General features: G+C 38.0%; 2 protein-coding genes across 2 annotated transcripts in view; both read left to right on the top strand.

Annotated features, from left to right (window-relative positions):
- The window catches only part of LOC140159602 (uncharacterized), a 108,712-nt gene that overhangs the window by 75,173 nt on the left and 11,878 nt on the right, over positions 1-21,661 (top strand). The window contains exons 7-8 of the mRNA XM_072183095.1: positions 17,089-17,249; positions 17,461-17,664. Of these exons, the coding sequence (XP_072039196.1) occupies positions 17,089-17,249; positions 17,461-17,664 (365 nt within the window). The remainder of the gene's footprint in view (positions 1-17,088; positions 17,250-17,460; positions 17,665-21,661) is intronic.
- On the top strand, positions 5,452-16,917 carry LOC140158392 (uncharacterized). The gene is made up of 15 exons (XM_072181485.1): positions 5,452-5,529; positions 5,701-5,799; positions 6,107-6,208; positions 6,978-7,076; positions 7,398-7,496; positions 7,673-7,774; positions 8,598-8,696; positions 8,847-8,945; positions 9,163-9,261; positions 9,902-10,003; positions 12,693-12,791; positions 15,072-15,188; positions 15,405-15,629; positions 15,878-15,988; positions 16,876-16,917. The coding sequence occupies exons 1-15, from the start codon at positions 5,452-5,454 to the stop codon at positions 16,915-16,917; spliced, it is 1,572 nt and encodes a 523-aa protein (XP_072037586.1).

Here is a 21,661-nt window from a genome sequence, read left to right as displayed (position 1 = left end):
ATGAAGCTGCACGACTTCAGAGATGGTCTGAGCACTTCAAAGTTCTTCTCAATGCTGATGAACCTGAGGAAACCATAGATTTCTCTGTCTTCACCCAAGCAGAAGAACCAAACATCAATATGGATCCACCAGTTAGGAAGAAGGTTGATAAAGCCCTTGGTCTTTTAAAACGAAACAAACTTCAGGAGTAGACAATATCACTCCCGAAATCCTAAAGGATGGTGGAGATGTCATCGGAGAAGGGTTGCTCTGTATTTGCCAGCATGTATGGAAGAACTAGGTTACAAAAACAGAGTGGGGAAAGGCATAACACTACCCTTGCCAAAGAAGGGAGACCTCTCCTACTGTAGTAACAACCGAGGCATCACCCTCTTTGACATCGCTGGAAAAGTTTTTTCAACCATTCTACTCCAGAGAGTAAAAGATGAAGTAGACCTGAAAATGAGAGACAACTAAGCAGGCTTCAGAAAGGGTCGTTCTTGTCAAGACCAAATTTTCAGCCTAAACCAGATCATTGGAAAGTGCTTGGACCAACAGCTACCCTGCCTCATTAATTTCATTGACTTCAATGCTGCTTTTGACTCAGTGCACAGGCCCTCCTTGTGGGAAATTCTCCGCATCTATGGAATACCTCCAAAGATAATTAACATCATAAGGAGTTCATATCGGGACACAACCTGTGCAGTGAAAGCAGAAGGGACCCTTTCTAGCTGGTTCAAGATCATCACAGGCAGGCAGGGTGACATCTGGTCTTCATTACTCTTTGGCTTAGCCATTGACAGAGGATTAATCCTACTGCCAAGGAGGAGTTCAAGATATCCAGAAGAAAAGTTAGCTGATCTGGATTATGCTGATGATATAGCTCTCCTTGAAGAGACTGATGCCAAGATGGCAGAGACAACCGAAGCCATTCGTGTTACTACCGGTAAACTAGGACTCCAGATGAGCTATAAGAAGACAGAGATCATGTCCATCAGCCGGTCCAATGTTACAAAACCAACTGTACCCCTAGACAAGTACCTTGGTGCCTACTGCAGTGCTGACGGGTCTAATGTCAAAGAACTGAACAACAGAATTGGTAGAGCCACAGGAGCCTTCAGAGAGCTGGACGGACAAGGTGTGGAAGGATCGTAACATCAACCTGGAGACCAAGCTGAAGTTCTACAATGCTTGTGTACTCTCTACACTCCTTTATGCCGCTGAATGCTGGACACTCACAGTGAGGGACGAGGCTAGACTTGATGCCTTTGACATGCGCTGCCAACGCAAAATTCTTCGAGTGATATGGTCACAACATTATATCAAATAGCTGTATTCGATCCAAGACCAAACAGCCCCAACTCACATCAGTTATCAGGAAACGCCGCCTACAGTGGTTTGGCCATCTGCAACGAATGGATGAAGACCGCACCCCCAAGAGGCTCTATCTTTGGAAGCCAACCCATGGGAAACGCAAATCTGGTCGTCTAAAGACATCATGGAGAGACGTCATCCACAGAGACATCTCAAGGCTGGACCTAGGGTGGACTGTAAAGGAGGCTGAGGTTGCAGCTCTGGGCCGTAGGACTTGGAAGCATCTCTTGAGTCAGGCAGCATGTGCAGAAATGCATGAAGCTGACTGGTAGGTAGGTAGGTAGCTCCAAAAGGTCACAACTGTTAGCTTGCAAGGGGACATCAATCTCCTCATTTTGGTTCATACAATAGTCAATACCTGTACTTAATTTTAGAAGCATTGTCATATGTTAAACTGCTTCTACAGAAGTTGACATTTACAGGATCCAAACTGTCCTCAACATTAGAGTCAAGATTTTGCCCTAATCTTCTTGATCTTATTCACAAAGAAAGTGGCAAACCTGTTTGATAGGTCAGATACGGAATCGCAAGTGGGGAGCACTTTGGAGCTTATGTTTAGAAGAGAGTTAAGAATACTGAACTGGTCTTTATTACACGCAGAAAACAACTTATCATGAAAGTATTCAGACTTTGCTTTGGTGATCAAATCATTGACAAGTACTTTTTGATCCACAAAAATCTCTTTATCAACAATGGACTTGCTCTTATTCCACTTATTTTCAAACGCCTACGGACACGCCTAACCTCATGGATGGTTTCGTTATACCATGGCATTCGCGGCCGAACAGTACGAAATTTAGTTGATAGAGGACAGTACTTGTCAATGGTATTCTTAAGAGTAGTTTCAAAGTGCTCAAATATAATTATCATAACGATCAACATTAGATGGCATTCTATCAACAAGATCCCTTTGGAGATCTTCAACAGAGGTTTAAACATCAAGGTTCTGGTAGTTCCTAAAGGAATGTTTGATTTTCATGGGCTGGGGTTTCTTTCTTTGAAGGGTACACACAACCCATGTGATCAGACATTAATCTATCACGAACACACCAGTCCTTTATGAGATCATCTTCAGGGCGTGAGATGAGGATATCAATAATAATGTATGCCCAGCCTTGTGTGTTGGTACGTTAACATGTTGAGTAAACCCAGCATTTTCTACAATGTCTATGAATTGCTTTACCTCAGATTTTTCATATTCATCATCGTGAATATTAAAGTCACCAATAATCAGTATTTTACCACTAACAAGAAAAATTTCACTCATGAATGTTTCAAACTCCTCAAGAAACTGCTTAATCGTGAATTTATTTACTGGAGGGATATGGTCTATGACAAAGAAACGCAGATCTTTTACCTTACCCACAACAGAGACATACTCAAATGTTGTTGGAGATATGTCAAATAGCACGGTCTTTAATGCAAGGGCAGACTTAACAAGAATGCCTACACCACCACCCCGTGTTGGTCTAGGAACATTTTATAAAATCATAACCAATAGGAGTGAACTCGCCAATTTTCACATGATCATCAATTTTAAGCCAAGTTTCAGTCACAACTAAGATATCCACATCATGCTCTAACACATAGTTATAGTCTTGTTGCATATAGACCAAGCGTTCCAGACATGCATGGTCAATTTGTTTGGATCATTGGGCTGAATTGGGGGATGTAAAACGGACAGGTTGGCAGAGCGGGGTTTGATACGATATTAAGGCGATCAGTAGTTCGTACTTCAATAGTTCTAGCTGTTCGTTTAAAACCACGGGTTCCACGATTTCTTATGCGTTTTCGAACTCTACTCTTTGTAGACAAATCACTAGCTTCATTGTGATGTTTAGTACAAGAATTGCTGAGCAAGTTCAGTTTTGCCAGTTTATTGCATACAAGTTGAGTGAATGGGCAATTAACCCCATTAAGGTTACGCAACCCTGGTTTGCAGTAGCAAACAGGAATTGATGGATCTATTGAATGCAATAAAATCGGCAAGTGAACAGAGGGGACTGATCTTGAACACAAAGAAGACGAAAGTCATGATTATAGACGCAGGACGAAATGATACAGACGCAAACTTTTCCTTAGAGGGTGATTTTTGAAGAGGTGGAAAGCTTTGAATTTCTGGGGTCCATCATTAACACCAAAAGTGACTGCACCCAGGAGATAAAACGAAGATTGGCAATAGCTCGAGGTGTAGTCTCAAACCTGACCAAACTGTGGAAAAGTAAACTTCCTTCATCCCTCAAGGTTCGTTTGCTAAAATCAACAGCATTTGCTGTGGCATCATATGGATCTGAATCCTGGACGATGAAATTATCTGACAGGAAGAGACTGGATTCTTTCGAGCTGTGGTGCTATCGACGAATCCTGAGGATTCCATGGAATGCGAGGAAAACAAATGAGTGGGTTCTTCAAGACCTTGGAGTTCAGAAGACCTTGCGAGCCGATATCATTTCTAGAAAGTTATCATACTTTGGCCACATCACCAGACATCACTGCCTTCAGAAAACAATTGTCCAAGGAATGGTTGAGGGAAAACGCAAGAGAGGAAGACCTGCAGCGAGCTGGCTTGACGACATCAAAATTATCACTGGCCTGAGCATCACTGAGGCTACCAGGGCTGCCGATGACCGCATTCGATGGCATACTCTCATACGAACCACACCTGCATACGTGTATGCAATGTGACCTTAGAGAGAGAGAGAAGTCATGATTGGAGTAGTTGATCACTTTCTTACCTTGATCAATGTATGGTGTTGTTAACGGTATCGACTGTTGGATTTTCTCTACACGGAGCTGATGTACTGCCATAATATCCAAATTTGGACATCGCCATAAATATAAAAATCCACAGAAAAACAAAGAAAACGTTCCGATTTCGAAATTCTGACGGTACCATGATGATCTTGGTAGTTTACAAAATCCAAATATCAGAAAATTCCAGCAATCAAGGCATATATGACGGAGAAATTGTGAAATTTTCCCCAGAGATCGAGCGAGAGCATCTCTACACAGGAGCTAGACAATGCCAATGTGAATGCATTATAGGTACTACACCCCTCGATAATTTAGGTATATTTTTGCATTTTTCTCAAAACTAATAACACAGTGGTAACAAAAGTTATGTATATCATAGGGGCAAGGAATCCAATTACTACACTGCAATTTCAGTGACCCAAGACAAGCGGTTTGGTATTTATGATAAGAAATACGGTACCGCTAGGATGTATCTCATTTCCTATCATATATACTGAACCGCTTGTCTTGAGGCACTCAAATTTCAGTGTAGTAATTGGATTCCATGCCCCAATAATATACATAACTTTTGTTACCACTGTGTTAATATTTTTTGGAAAAAAAATGCAAAAATAGCCACAAATTTACCACAGGGGTGTAGTACCCCCTTAACAAGGTTTATTATAGTCCTATTCATTACAAGCTAGTATGGAAAACCTGCCCATGCTCTTGTTATTGTTAATCACTATTACAATCAGTCTGGGCAAATTTCCTATCAAGGAAATGTGAACAATCTGTGACATCTGGAAATACTACCTGATCAGATAATGTGTCCCTGTGCATGTGTGATGAATTCGGCAACCTTGTAATTTTCTTTGTTTGTCAATTTATTTTACCTTTAATCATGAATCTTGTTTTGGATATTTGTATAACATGTATATCATGCAAACATGTTGTGAGTTGTTAATTATTTGTTGTGAGGTTTGTATATTAATTAAAATAATTTATTTATTTATTTTCTCAAATGTAATTTAAGGTCATCATTCATTGTTTTTACTATAAAATTATTATTTTAGCATTCCTAGATATTTTCTGAAAAAAATATTGTAAAAAAACAACAACAAACATACCTTAACGTTCGATTTTAAGCTATAAATTCGAATTATGTAAACCTATGCTCAAAGCATTATAGGATCGACATTTGCTGATCTGGTAATGTATTTCTTAATCTGGAAATTTGCCCGGACTGCAGATTATCATAATGCAAGATTATGAATCTGTCTTTCAATCAGAAATGACTAACTAATCACTAAATGTAACGTTCATCATCTCTCCTATCATCAGGATGGATGGACTGCTCTCCACATGGCAGCTGAACATGATCACACTGTTACATGTGAGATTTTATTGAAGTACAATGCCAATGTGAATGCACTTTCCAAGGTTAGTTCTATTCATTGATCGTATTGTTACAAACTAGTGTGGAAAACCTAACTATGTTCTTGTGAATCACTATTATAATTATGATATGTAAGATTAGGATTCCGGGTTTTTTTTTCCAATCAGCAATGAGTAATTCACCAATGTAACGGTTCTTATCTCTCCTATCATCAGGATGGATGGACTGCTCTCCACTTGGCAGCTCGCAATGATCACACTGGTACATGTGAGAATCTATTGAAGTACAATGCCAATGTGAATGCAACTGAAAAGGTTAGTTCTATTCATGGATCGTATCGTTACAAATTATGGAAAACCTTTGTTTTTGTGAATCACTATTAAAATTGATGCAAAATTTCGTCTTTTCAATTAGCAATAACTGATTTCGTATTGTTACAAAGTTAGTTCTAGGTTAGTTCTATTCATTGATCGTATTGTTACAAACTAGTATGGAAAACCTAACTATGTTCTTGTGAATCACTATTATAATTATGATATGTAAGATTAGGATTCCGGTTTTTTTTTCAATCAGCAATGAGTAATTCACCAATGTAACGGTTCTTATCTCTCCTATCATAAGGATGGATGGACTGCTCTCCACTTGGCAGCTTCTTATAATCACACTGGTGGCACATGTGAGATTCTATTAAAGTACAATGCCAATGTGAATGCACTTGAAGAGGTTAGTTCTATTCATGGATCGTATTGTTACAAACTAGTATGGATAACCTATGTTCTTGTTAATCACTATTACAATTATCAAACCGGGCAAACTTCCTGTTAGCAATCAGGAAATGTGTCCTTGTGCATGTGTGATGAATTCAGCAACCTTGTAATTTTCTTTGTTGCACACTTCATTTTACCTTTGATCACGAATCTTGTTTTTGATATTTGTTAAACATAAAATATCATGTAAACTTGTTGTGAGTTGTTAATTATTTTGTGTGAGGTTTGCCTATTAGTTAAAGCGATTAATTAATTTATGTACTCAAATTTAATTAATAAAGGTCATCATTCATTGTTTTTACTATAAAATTATTGTTTTAGGCTTCCTAGATATTTTCTGTAAAAATATTGTAAAAAAGCATACTTCAACGGTCGATTTAAGCTATAAATTTGAATTATGAATCGTGTTGTTAGTAATCAGCAATGACTAATTACTCAGTGCAACGGTTCCTATGTTTCCTATCATCAGAATTATATGCATGCATATTATTGTTACAAACTATAATAGGGTCAATAATACGGAGCAATGGGAAAAGGTTAAAGAGCATTGGACCTCGACTATTGTTCGAAATAAGTAACGGAATTAAGTATTAATGATCAACAAAACTGCATAGTGTCTGGTATGTTCTCGGGAATCCGTATAAGAATTTATATACATGATTATGAATCGTCTTTTCAATTAGCAACGGTTAATTACTAAATTTAACGGTCTCTCCTATAATCAGGAAGGATTTACAGCTCTCCATGCGGCAGCTCAAGAAGGTCATACTGCTACATGTGAGATTCTTTTGGAGAACAATGCCGATGTACATGCAGTTGGGAAGGTTAGATTTATTCATTGATATTTATTGTTATAGTATGGATAACCTAACTATGTTCTTTTGAATCACTATTAGAATTTTTATACAAAATTACGAATCGTTTTTTATTAGCTAATAACTCGACGTAAAGTAACGGTTCTTATCTCTTCTACCATCAGAATGTTTAGTTTTATTCATGAATCCTATTGTTATAAACTAGTATAGATAACCAAGCTATGTTCTTGTGAATCACTGTTAGAATTGATATACAAGATTATGAATCGTCTTTTCAATCAGGAATAACTAATTACTAAATGTTACGGTTTTCATTTTTCATATCATCAGGATAACTGGACTGCTCTCCAATTGGCGGCTCGCTCTGATTACAGTGATATATGTGGTATTCTATTAAAGTACAATGCCAATGTGAATGCTGTTAGAGAGGTTAGTTTTATTCGTGTTACAAACTTGTATGAATAATCGTATTATGTTCTTGAAATCACTACAGTATTACTATCGATATGCACGATTATGAATTCGTCTTTTCAATCAGCATTAACTAAGTATAAAAGGACTAACCAAATACTAAATATAACGGTTCGCATTTCTCCTATCATCAGGATGGATGGACTGCTCTCCACATGGCAGCTCGCAGTGGTCACATTGGTACATGTGAGATTCTATTGAAGTACAATGCCAATGTGAATGCAATGGTTACAAAGGTTAGTTTTATTCATGGAGGTTAATGTTTCAAACTTGCATTAACCTTGCTTGTTTGTGTATACTATAAACTACAAGCAAAAATATAGATCGTCTTTATAATTTACTGCCTTTTTATTTTTTTTCTTGAAATAATTTTTCCCATTATCATAGAGAAAATGGGGTATTTGTGTATTATTTCAACCTCGAATCAACCAATTTATGTAAAATAAATAATTTACTCTCAGATGAAGACTTCATATTTCAAAATAGTGGTATCACATCAAAACTTACCTTCTGACATTATCTCGTACAATTTGATGACAAGCTTTGGTTGGTGTACTATTCAAAGCCTGTATTCTGAATTCACCAGACTATTCATGTGCAAAACTATACAATTTGGTTAAGTTGTGGGTATATAATACTGATATTTAGGGACCGTTCACAAACACTTGTTGGGGGGGTTGATGCAAAAGGGTCCCTTAAAGTGTTGACCCTCCTAAGGGGAGGGGCCTGAAAAAATTGACTACAAATTTACCCGAGAAAATTGAGTTTACATGCTTTTCTATGGGGTTGACCCATAATTTTTATATCTATTTTTTGAGATCTGAAAAGGGGGGGGGGGAATTTTTCGAAATGATTTCTTTTGCATTAGGCCCCCCTAACAAGTGCTTGTGAACGGTCCCTTAACTTGCTCTTTTTGGTTTTCCTAAAAAGAAAGAAAAAAAGGTATTCGACCGACCGACCTTTTTCCAAACCAAGGCCAAACAGAAACTTATTTGGCCTAACAATGACTAATTAATAACTTAATGTAACCACGTTACAATTCTCACATCCTACCACCAGAATGGGTTTACTGCTCTTCATTTGGCAGCTTACGATGGTCACACTGGTACATGTGGGATGTTATTGAAGTACAATACCGATGTGAATTCGGTTGGAAAGGTTAGTTTGATTCATGGTTATTTAATTGGAAAGCATTGGTAGCCTTTTTAGTGCATTAATATTTTATAAGTAAAAATATGAACCGTCTTTCTTATAGTAATGACTAATTAATTACTAAATGAAAATGGGTTTTATTTATCCTTTCACTAGGTTGGATATACCGCTCTCCATATGGCAGCTGACAATGGTCACACTGAAACATGTGAGATTCTGTTGAAGAACAAAGCAGCTGTGAATGCTCCAGGACAGGTTAGTTTTATTCAGGGTTATTTTATGTACAAACGTGCAAACATATCCCTATTCTGAAATATAATCTCTCGGGATTACATCGTTTATTCCGATCCTCGCATATATTAATTGTATCTCGCATTGTCTTACAATGCAACAATTACTGCAATACGTGCAATAATGCAATATGACTAAGTAATAACTTGGTAATGGATTGGTTCTCTTCTCCTATCATCAGGATGGCTCGACTGCTCTCCATGGGGCAGCTGGCAATGGTCACATTGGTACTTGTGAGATACTTTTGAAGTACAATGCCGATGTAAATGCAGTTGACGAGGTTAGTTTTATTTATGGATCTTTATATTGCAACGTTGCATAGATAACCTAACTTTAAATCAAAATTATGATTATTTTAAACCAGTAACGACTAACTGAATGCAGTAACAGAGGTTTTTTCAATTCTAAAGATTACAAATGAACTGTTTAAAAATCACATACGCCCATCTGCACATAATGATGCTTAAAATCGGAAATAACCAAAAATGAGAAAAGCATTCCTGGATCCGATCTTTTTTTACGATGAGCATAATACCAACTCGTATTATAGCTGCTGTAATTACTGAGTTATTATTTACCCAAATCGTAAACACCAAGAAACTGAACATGACAATAATCCCCGTTGAAGTTAAAAGTGGTCACATTTGCATAATAAGCGTCGTCGTAGCGTATCTTCACGTCGCGTTAACAAATTGCGCAACCTGGCGCTTGTGCCCCACTAATATTATACAAAAGAGTTCCTCTCCTTTTAAATTGCGAACGCGAGTAAAATAGGAAAATAACATCCATCAAAAAATGGAGGCTGGGTTTACAGATATGAATTTAAACCAAACGTGATACAGCATGTCAAAAAAACTTCCTTCTCATTTTGAACTTTCAATCATATAATGTCACTATAATACTTTGCCATCTACCACCAGCATGGAGATACGGCACTTCACCTTGCAGCAAGACGTAGAAAGGCTTTTGACTTATGCATCTGCCTGATTGAAAATGGCGCTAATGTATCAGCACAGAATCGGGTATGTCTAAATCATCATATAAAAGAGACAATAAAAGAGAGGTCTATAAGTATATATGTGTTAGCGTTGTGATTTACTGCCCACTGTTATCAGCAGATTCTCTTGGTCGGGCTGACGTCACAAAGGGGAAATAGCCCTGTAAAACCAGTGTACGCATGTGCAGCGCATGTGCAGTTCCCCTTCCTCGAGCTGGTTGCTATGCGCGCGCTTGTGCAAAGGGGACGAAGGGGAAAATGTTCCCGGATGTCCGACCGAGTGAATGCCTTACTAAACTCCTCAACAAAAGTTTGGAAAGTTTTTTCAAGCATCTGTATCTCCAATTATTTGTGACATATTCATATCGTGTTACATATCAATGGATAGCTACAACACTCCCCTTTACAATGACACCCCATTTGAAACAATAACATTTTTCACGGCTGAGTACACGCCTTGTGAATGTAGTGGGGTCTCAAACAGAATTTGCCAAATTGACCATTATTCTGTGCTCAAACAACGCTAGCCAGTAACCTCATTAGCGGGTGGAAAAACCATAGGCAGCCACAATAGTCAGGCACCTTCTCCTCATGCTGCTCACCGACCTGATTACACGTTACTATGTGATGGCATTACATTCTTCAACAAGGATTCGTCGCAGATCATTCAATACGGTTGCATATGGGCTTCTCTGGCACGCACAGCACGATCAACATGATCAAGCTGGTCCCACAAGTGTTCAATTGGGTTGAGGTCTGGTCCCCGGGTCTGGCCTGATGGCAGGCCATTTTGACTCTATGGGATTGCAGCTTGCTGCACAGAATAATGACCAATTTGGCAAATTCTTTTTGAGACTATATTCACAAGGCGTGTACTCAGCCGTGAAAAATGTTATTGTTTCAAATGGGGCGTCATTGAGTATTGTAGCTATCCATTGATATGAAACACGATATGAATATGTCACAAATAATTTGAGATACAGATGCTTGAAAAAACTTTCCAAACTTTTGTTGAGGAGTTCAGCTATCAGAGAGATTGAAAGTAAAATACATCAATTGATTTTGAGATATCAAAGTTACAACGTTAACACTATTTATCCAAAGGAAAACAACAAATAAGTTGCAAACAGAAGCAGCGAGTCAAAATGGTGGCCTAGATCTCATGTGAGATACAATACAAGTTATAATTAAAGACAGAGGTAAAAAGAATTTATCGCGTCTGATGTCACTGTCAATTACGATCCTTGATTGGTTAACACAGGTTAATCAGCGCGTAAAAGGAAGACCGATCTATCTGGTGCTGATCGGAGAAAAGGAATAGCAGCAAATGGCGAAAAAGTCCGTACTTTTACAAGGCAAAAAGCAGCTTTTCTAGGCATTGTGGACATGGTGCCTTCGCCAAAGAAAGTTTCCTACTATAAAGACCTAACTTTTGAAATGGTTTGCATGTCGAAAGGTGCAAAATTAACAATAAGGCGCCCGGTTATAAATCCGCGTTCAGCAAGTCATCATCACGACACTTGTAAACAAACCGTGCTCGAATTTGATTGACAGATGACGTCAGACGCGATAAATTCTTTTTATCTGTGTCTTTAATTATATAAAGTATGGTTGGTGGCAGCTAGAGGTGAGCAGATATTGATGCATATATGTGGGTTTATAGTGCAGGTTTAGAGTCGATAGAACCATCAGGGTGTTTGGAGACAGACACATCAGGAAAAGTGATGTGATCTTTGGAGTGCTCAGAGGTATATTTGATGGGGCTGTTGAGGGCGGATATAAATATATCTTGTTCAACCACATATCTGCAAGAACAACTCTTACAGCCAAGCTCTGAGCCTCAGGCGTATAATAGAGGTTATCCGTGTTCTATAAGCTGCATATCCTATCAGCGACTGCTATAACTTGTTTAGAACTTTTAAAAGAAGTACATACATGTGCAACTATGAATGTTTCAAAATAGCCCGCCAAAGTCATGCAGGTAACTAACAACGAGGTCGTGCATTGAATTGGTTTGAATGAGGAATACTACGGGAACCAGCGCCTTTTGTTAGAAGTCACACATGAGTAAAGTGGATAACCTCTATGCTCTTCAGATGTTGTCTTCAACATTGCTCAACTGAGCTTGTTGTGCACCTCAAAAATCGGTATTACAAAAAGAAAGTCATCTCTTCTCTCCTATTGCCATGGTTGCTGCCCTCTCCTGTGAACAAACTTTGAGCACTAGGGATAGGGAGAAGGTTAACTAGAGATTTATCTGGTTACTACATTTAAACTACATTTAAGCGATCGGATGACGATGTTTGCACAGTATTTTTTGTGAGACCTGAGAGCAGATCAGACACATCAGACACATCAAACTGCATTCTGAATACGAGGAATGTTCTGCTGATATCAAATAACTTTCAAAGGTTTCTTAAAAGAAATTTTATATGAAATGAAATAAAAAGATAATTGCTAAATACAAATAAGTATTACTTTATCATGGTTATGTTTATCATCGTTACGACTTTCTTGTTTAAGTGACTTGCAAGAGCTATTAAGAATTGATAACTAATTTCAATGGTTTGAGACCTACATGTTACTCTGCATTGTTGGTATAAGTTTCATAATCATACTCTTACAGAAAAGAGGATGCGAAAAAATTTGGGATTGACAAAGATTTATAGATTTGAATGTTGTGCTAACGTTGAAACATGTTTTCCTTAATCCAGAAAGGCAAAAAACCGATGTTCATGCTTCCAAATACTGACAATACCTTTGACTCAGTTTACAAAGCCATACAGGAAGACGCTTTTCACAAAGCTATGCAGGTAATTCAATTTTATTTTAATACCATTATCAAATAACAAATTGAATGGACAGAGTTGCGTATAAACCCAGGCATAATAAAGGGAAAACGCAACTTTTGAACCAAGACCAGGTGTACACTTGAGCATTTCCGTGGTAGTTTGTGTGAAACCGGAATACGTGTAAATGGCAAATACTAGGATACATCGGAAAGATACAGGGTATTACCCCGCCTCCATCCCACTCATAGACCGGCTTCAGATTGAGCTAGGTGCCACCTGGAAAGGGCATTAATGTCACAATGTTTTCTTGAGTCCTTATCATGTGTATGAACAGAAAAGTTCAGGTAGACGCGCATCTTAGGGTGGGTTGGGGGAATATAGGGTCATCGAATTTTACACAGGGTCAAATTTCAAAGTTGCTCAAATTGTGCTAAAAAACATTCCAATGTATTCCACTAGTCACAAGGATTCAGAAAATAGGTCAAGTACAATTGAGGCCTATTGACCTTGACCTATTTTGCTATGTTACCTAGGTAACGAAACATCCAAGATGGTGCAATCCTATCCCGGGAATCCTATCCTTATTTGAATCGATTTATCAAAATGAACATTTTGACACCTCTTTGACAAAATCGGAGCACTTTGATGTTTTTTACCCCATTGAGCCAAAATGTGACCTTTGACCTTATCGGCTATAACTCAAGACAGTGGCGTAGCTGGGATTTTTTCCATGGGGGGGAGGCAAGCCTGTATGAGGCGGGGGCCCAAATCCACCAAACAAAAATGGGGGTAGGTGCATGTGGTGCGACGCACCCCCATAAATAAAAATAAAAATGAATTTTGGCCATAATTCTTGCTAATCTCTTGCTAATTCTTGCGAAGCGCGCTAAAAATTTCCAATTTCAAACAATTTAAGGCAAAAATGAAGGTAAATTTTACGTAAAGGCCAGTGCCAGTTTGCAATGTTACCAGATTTCGGTGTTTTGTGAAAATACCTGAGGCTATTTTAGGGGCCTGGACCAGTACCCATCTGGTCTAATGGTAAATCCGGCCCTAAGTTTGAAATAGCTCGATGGTAAATGAATAAATCGGCAAATTTTGTGTCGATACTGATAAATTTCAGTTCGGGCATGCAATACAAGAAACATGTCGGACACAGCCTTCTTGACCACCTTTTTCGACTTTTCTTTTAGGGTTGGCCATTTTATTGTTTTATCTGTTTCAGTCAATATACTGCTCCTATAGGTGCTTTTGTGCAATTAGCATTTCAAAAGATTTCTATTTCTTTGTCTTCAAGAAGTCAAGTATATTGTCGAGTATATTGATAATAATCGTATGGCACTACATATCGCAGGCCTATGGATTCCCTCTTTCTCTATCCCTTCTCTCCCCCATCTTTTCCTCTCTCTCCCTCGTTTCTCTTTTTTCCCTGCACTAGGGGGCGGGGCCCAAATAGACAATTTTTGCCAGGTTTATTGATAATAACCGTATGATAGGCCTATTGCATATCGTATGGATTCCCCATCTCTTTTCCCTTCCTCTCCCTCTCTTTTCCCCTCCTCTCCCTCTCTCCCCCTCTCCTTTTTCCTCTTTTTTCCTTGCGCTAGGGGGCGGAAGCCCAAATAGCGCTAGGGGCGGGGGCCCAAATAGGTAATTTTTGCCAGGGGGGCAATCGGCCCCTGCCCCCCCCCCGCAGCTACGCCACTGACTCAAGAACGGTACGTCCTAGATATGTTAAACTATACACTTTCATCCTCAGTTGCGTAGCGACGGGGGTGGGTGGGGTGGTTGGACACATGACCTGGGCGCCACCTGGGGGGGGGGGGGCCGAATTGAGCATCGATTTTGCACCTCTCCAAACAATACAAATCAAAATTTTCCCGCGCTTTAAGTAGTCATTTGAAAGATCAATTTCATTATATTAACTAGTGGCATTTGTGCAAATTTTCGCAAAATTGTTTCAAGAATGGGGGTGGGGCATTATGTATCCTTGGCTCTGGGTGCCACAACCACTAGCTTTGCCACTGTTCATCCTTCCTGTCTCCCTCTGTCTCTCTAAATCCACCTCTCTCCAAACTCTCTCTCTCTCTTCCTCTCTCTTTCTCTTTATTCCTTTCTCTTTCTTTGCCACCCCTCTTTCTCCTTCTCTCTTTCTTTGCCACCCCCATGGATCCACGCTTAAAATACCATTTTTATTAATGGCCGAGATGCATATGTTACTTGCCGAAAAAATGTGTACATTTAATCCCATTCTGGTTTGTTTTGTTACTCTTTTTTTTTTTTTTTTTTTTTTTTTTGCAGAGAGCGAAATACAATAACTTGATGCAAACCGGTTCCACTCCAGTCCAGACTGTCAAATTGTTCATTTGTGGAGCACCTTCTGCTGGAAAGACAACTTTAAAGAACTCCCTCACACAAGTATGGGCTCATAAAATGTTTTGTTATCTATACAGGCGCCATTATTAATGATCATGTGTGTAATGCCCATATACTGCAAAGATCCGTGTTTGATACCTGTTGCTATTCTGACCGACGGATTTGGCATTTCAAACGAGCATATTGTAAAAGTTAATTCCTCAAATTTGAGTATTACTGCACCTTGAACATTATAGCACAAGTGTTTATTCTTTTTAGGACCTCCAAGAAAACGAATCTGGCAACAATTTCAAAGAGCGTCCATACAATCCAACCGCAGGAATTGATATCAGTAAAACCACAATCAAGGATGTTGGAATCTTTAGAATTTGGGACCTTGCTGGCCACGTGGAATACCATATATCACACGCCATGTTTCTCGGTGCAGAGAATTCCATATTTATCGTCATGTACAATCTCATCAGGAAACTACATATGCAAGATGTAAGTGTCACACAAATGTAAAATAAAAATGCAGTGACTTTTGAAAATCCTGAAACTGATGTTAACAAAAAATCTTGCAACGAGTGCATCTAAAAGTGATATCAAAATCTCAAATATTCAAATCTAAAAGTAACGAATATGCTAATCCTATAAATTTAAATTGACTTAATAAAGATTAAATTTTAAGTAATATTTTCGTAAAATCTAATAATCATGTGTCATGTGTCACCCTGGTTAAACCTATCAAGCTCCATTACTGGCTATGCTTTTTGAAATCTGGACATTCGGCAACACAACCGACCAAACCGAAAGTTATCATAGTTGCGTCTCATATGGACCAGGTTAAAGACAAAAAACAGGTAGGTGTAAGGAGATTGTATCGAGGACAATGCGTCGGTGCAAAATGGTTATTTGGTGGTAAGAGCCCTTGCAGTAATTTTGTTTGCCTCGTGCGCAGATATCGTGAAAATTACAGGAGATGCTAATTAGAATGGGTGTACAGTACACAGTGTCATCGCCCCGATATCTTCATGGCAGAAAATGCCATGGTAGGTTGAATCCACAGCCACGGATGGCCATTGTGTCCCCACCTGTTTAATAGTTTTTAAATGCATAGTGGGCTGAAGGACATCCGACTAAGGCTAATGACATTAGCCTGTGACTGACCTCTGTACGGTCAGCGAGCATACATTCGCCATTGTCATCTGCTTATAGACTGCCTCTACGATAGTCGCCTACACAGCCAGTTTGTGTCAGTCGGTCTGACACTCGTCGATCCTGTACAGCCACATACAGTCTGGCCCGAGACTACCTCCACGAGGTCTACGCTGCGCTATTTAAAATCTTGAATTTTGGTCACTTTTTCAGCTCAAGACGCAAGCTACTTTCTCAAGACGCAAACTAACGACTATCATATTTGTTCAAAATATATATTCAAGTGCAAGGAACCACACCTGGTTTCTTTATACGAAATCATTTACGGGAGATATTCATCATTTTCCACCCCGGTATCCAAAGATTTATCGTCTGAATATCAATCGTGCATAGCACTTTACGTGTATCGATCCCGTGTATTCATTTCAGTGTCTCTGGTTGTATAATGTAATTATTAACCGGGCGATGTCGGTGTGCAGTACAAGGGTGGTTACGTCTTTAAAAGGTTAGGCCGATATTGTAATGAAGTATGAGAGCTCATTTACACTTCAGTGGCTATAAATAGACTACTTGTGCGACATATCTCACACAGAACCTATTTTCCCACCCAAAGTACACAGGCATGGTACTTTAATCCAATAAACATAATAAGGAGCCGTAATCGAATTCACCACAAAATAATAAAGGAAAATGTAAGTTATCCCCGCTGAGTGTGATTTCGAGCGGAGTGTAAATTAATTGAAGTCGCATACATTTGTCGAATTGCCAACTTGGAATTATGTTCTATGTTTTGATTATTCTCTAGGACACCGGGTGGCCCAACTGAACCAATCCAAGATGAGACGACTCTTTCAGGAATCACTTGACATTGTTGACTCTGTGATCACTGTCAACGCTTGCAACGCTACTGAACAAGGTTATGAAATACTAAAGGACATTCTCAAGCAGATGGCAGTTGATATCTTGGTAGGTTTAAGCCTGGGTTTAAGAATCAGGCATCTGAACATGTCTCTCTGATTAATAGACCACAGCAACTTAACACTTAACAACAGCTAAATATATCAGATTTGTCAAGGTGTCAGTTGGTTCAAAAGTTAATATAATGGCGTTAAAATGCATTTTTTCCTTCATTACGCTGCATACTTTTCTTTTTTTCGACATTTTCCATCACCCACAGGGAACCCGAATGCTTCCACTGATCTGCCAAAACATATTGGATCAAAGCCGTCGTTGGTACATGCCTAGTTACCCTGTTCTACCATGGTCGTTTTTCTGTGAGAGAGTAAAGGAGATCGCAGGAAAACAAGTCAGAGATATCGAAAATTTGATTGAAGAGGACACCATTGGAACTGCTGCTGCATACCTTCATGACATGGGCGAGGTAAAAACTATTTAGTATAACAACCATGCCTCCAAATAAAAAAGTGTTGAGTAACTAATCAGAGCTTGAATGAGGTTTTTTGAACTAAGGACTTGCCACATTATAACAACATTTATTTTCATTTTAGACTTTTTATAGTCTATATTTTCTTCATTTCAGCTTAATTTAGCAGTTGTCATGGTTGTGTGCAAATTCCTATTACTATTAGATACGTTGTAATAAAACATGATTTTAAACATTTGTATATTACTTTTCTCTGAGGGCTTGCAGCATAATTGATATTATTTTATTTTCCTTGGTATGGGTTTGTGGCTAGTAGTCAGGTGATGATGATATGATGATGATGATGACGACGACGACGACGACGACGACGATGATGATGATAATGATGACGATGACGACGACGATGACGATGATGATGATGATGATGATGATGATGATGATGATGATGATGAACAAATCAAATCAAATCAAAGATGATAATGATGACGATGACGATGATGATGATGATGATGATGATGATGATGATGATTAATACACAAACGAAAAAGAGGAACAAACATGCCTAGCATGTAATTCTATTTTAAACATGGAAAAATTTGACCTCTTATCTACTCGCAAACTGAGATTATGCATATCTTATCTCTTCAATAAACATTGTAAAAGTCGATTTGGCCTTGGCACGGGCCCTTGCTGTAAATATGTCACATGTTGTTCGGATTATAAAGACACAGTTTGTTGACCCTATAATGTTTGTGCACTCATAAATTGACCTCTGAATGTATTGGGTATAAATGCATGTCCTTCTATAACAACAGGTTAATTTTCTTGTTGAATGGAGGCCTCGAGGTCACTGAACTGTGTATTTGGAGATGATGTATTTTTGGGTCATAGCACACGTGTTAAGCAAAAACATATACTGTGACTGATACCATAGAAACGTGCTCTTTGTTTAAACATTGCAAGTAACATGAGTGGCAAACATTAATGTTTCATATTGCTTGCAAACCCCCCCAAAGCAATGTTGGAGCCAATACTAGACCAATTGTCCGTTCTTGTCTCAGTATCAAAACAACATTGACTGGTGGGTGCGGGAGGGGGGTGAGAATTTCATACAAAATTAAATCCTCATCACTGCCATCATCGTCACCATCACGACTCTAATAATCATCTGACATCAGTTGTATTATCCATCATCATCATCATCATCATCATCATCATCATCATCATCATCATCATCATCATCATCGTCATCGTCATCATTATCATCATCATCGTCGTCGTCGTCGTCGTCGTCATCATCATCATATCATCATCATTACCTGACTACTAGCCACAAACCCATACCAAGGAAAATAAAATATCAATTTTGCTGCAAGCCCTCAGAGAAAAGTAATATACAAATGTTTAAAATCATGTTTTATTACAACGTATCTGATAGTAATAGGAATTTGCACACAACCATGACAACTGCTAAATTAAGCTGAAATGAAGAAAATATAGACTATAAAAAAGTCTAAAATGAAAATAAATGTTGTTATTACAGTTTGCATATCTGAAGTCAGCTGATAATACATACTAAGCTAGCTGAATATTAAGCATGTTATCATACTTATCAAAAGGCTTATCACCAAGCCCTAGTATTTCATAATTATAGCAGAAGACATCATTGACCAAACACATTGTAAAATATTATTTCGATCAACAAAAATCTGAAATTTATTCTGTAGAAGTAAATACTAAGGAAAAATAAAATATCGGGATCAAAATAAAAAAAGGTAGCATGTAGTATTCGAACCCGTTCGGTTAACTTTTCCGTTGAATTGGTACGCCTCTACCAATTGAGGTATTTTAAATCTCAGAAAGAAAGAAAGAAAGAAAGATGGAAAGAAAGAAAGAAAGAAAGAAAGAAAGAAGTTGAGGTAAAAAAGCTTTTAAACATATCGTACAGAAGAGGATAGGAAAAGTAATATTATTAAAAGATAGCGCTACAGAAGATTCGAACTCATGGCTATCATTATAACCTTTAGTTCACAAGTCACAGCCTCTACCGCTGCAACACGAGAACCTCTCTGAAAATTTAATCGATTTATAATGTATATTAAGTTATTCAATGTACGTATGGTCCGTGGCGGCGTGATAGAAAACTCAACTGAAACGTATCAAACAGACATAATTTCATCGGTTTACTCCGAATATATTTGTTGGCAATGTATTTAGGGTTGTAAAAATAAAATTGGAATTTTGATTTATTAACGTCCCCACGGTCGACAAAATTTAAAGAAAGAAAATTACATTGATTTCTTTTTAAACTGATTGTGTCGACCGTTAGCGTTATACTTGGAAAAATGGAAAAAAATGCCGGGAATTGAACCCACGCCCTTCCCTAAACTGTCAGTCTCCTTATCCACTGAGCTATTGAGGTGTTGTAATTTTACGTGCACCTTTGTACTATAGATTCATTATAAACGAATAAAAAGTGTTTAAAACTAATCCACTTGTTTTATGCAATAATAATTGGCTTATTGAATAGAGAACCACGGTATTCAGACCTGTTCTTCACAAATTAGATTCCAAAACTTGACATAAATAGAAAAATGCACGGTATGCAAGCCGAGTAAACAGTATAGAGACATAGTATTGCTAAAATCTTTATTGTGTCTGCATACCGTAAAACTCGTACATTGATATGGTCTAAATTATCCCAAACAAATCAAGTAACATTAAATAGCTCAATTGGTAGAGCGCGTACCAATTAAACGGGAAAAGTTGACCGCACCAGTTCGAATCCTACATGCTCCTTTTTTTATCCCGATATTTTATTTTTCCTTAGTATTTACTTCTACAGAATAGATTTCAGATTTTTGTTGATCGAAATAATATTTTACAATGTGTTTGGTCAATGTTGTCTTCTGCTATAAATATGAAATACTAGGGCTTGGTGATAAGCCTTTAAGTATGAAAACATGCTTAATATTCAGCTTGCTTAGTATGTATTATCAGCTGACTTCAGATATGCAAGCTGTAATAACAACATTTATTTTCATTTTAGACTTTTTATAGTCTATATTTTCTTCATTTCAGCTTAATTTAGCAGTTGTCATGGTTGTGTGCAAATTCCTATTACTATTAGATACGTTGTAATAAAACATGATTTTAAACATTTGTATATTACTTTTCTCTGAGGGCTTGCAGCATAATTGATATTATTTTATTTTCCTTGGTATGGGTTTGTGGCTAGTAGTCAGGTGATGATGATATGATGATGATGACGACGACGACGACGACGACGACGATGATGATGATAATGATGACGATGACGACGACGATGACGATGATGATGATGATGATGATGATGAACAAATCAAATCAAATCAAAGATGATAATGATGACGATGACGATGATGATGATGATGATGATGATGATGATGATGATGATTAATACACAAACGAAAAGAGGAACAAACATGCCTAGCATGTAATTCTATTTTTAACATGGAAAAATTTGACCTCTTATCTACTCGCAAACTGAGATTATGCATATCTTATCTCTTCAATAAACATTGTAAAAGTCGATTTGGCCTTGGCACGGGCCCTTGCTGTAAATATGTCACATGTTGTTCGGATTATAAAGACACAGTTTGTTGACCCTATAATGTTTGTGCACTCATAAATTGACCTCTGAATGTATTGGGTATAAATGCATGTCCTTCTATAACAACAGGTTAATTTTCTTGTTGAATGGAGGCCTCGAGGTCACTGAACTGTGTATTTGGAGATGATGTATTTTTTGGGTCATAGCACACGTGTTAAGCAAAAACATATACTGTGACTGATACCATAGAAACGTGCTCTTTGTTTAAACATTGCAAGTAACATGAGTGGCAAACATTAATGTTTCATATTGCACAAACCCCCCCAAAGCAATGTTGGAGCCAATACTAGACCAATTGTCCGTTCTTGTCTCAGTATCAAAACAACATTGACTGGTGGGTGC

The sequence above is a fragment of the Amphiura filiformis genome, chromosome 8 (genome assembly GCF_039555335.1).
Source record: "Amphiura filiformis chromosome 8, Afil_fr2py, whole genome shotgun sequence".
Classification (NCBI taxonomy): Eukaryota; Metazoa; Echinodermata; class Ophiuroidea; order Amphilepidida; family Amphiuridae; genus Amphiura; species Amphiura filiformis.
The sequence above is the reverse complement of the archived record's forward strand: the minus strand, read 5'-3'. Positions and strand labels throughout refer to the sequence as shown.

Bases quoted from the DNA above. Each gene is read 5' to 3' on its own strand.
- LOC140158392 (XM_072181485.1), top strand. From the start codon at position 5,452: ATGGCAGCTGAACATGATCACACTGTTACATGTGAGATTTTATTGAAG. The intron at 9,262-9,901 runs GTTAGTTTTATT...ATCTACCACCAG, and splicing joins ATGTAAATGCAGTTGACGAG to CATGGAGATACGGCACTTCA. The intron at 15,630-15,877 runs GTAAGTGTCACA...AAACCTATCAAG, and splicing joins GGAAACTACATATGCAAGAT to CTCCATTACTGGCTATGCTT.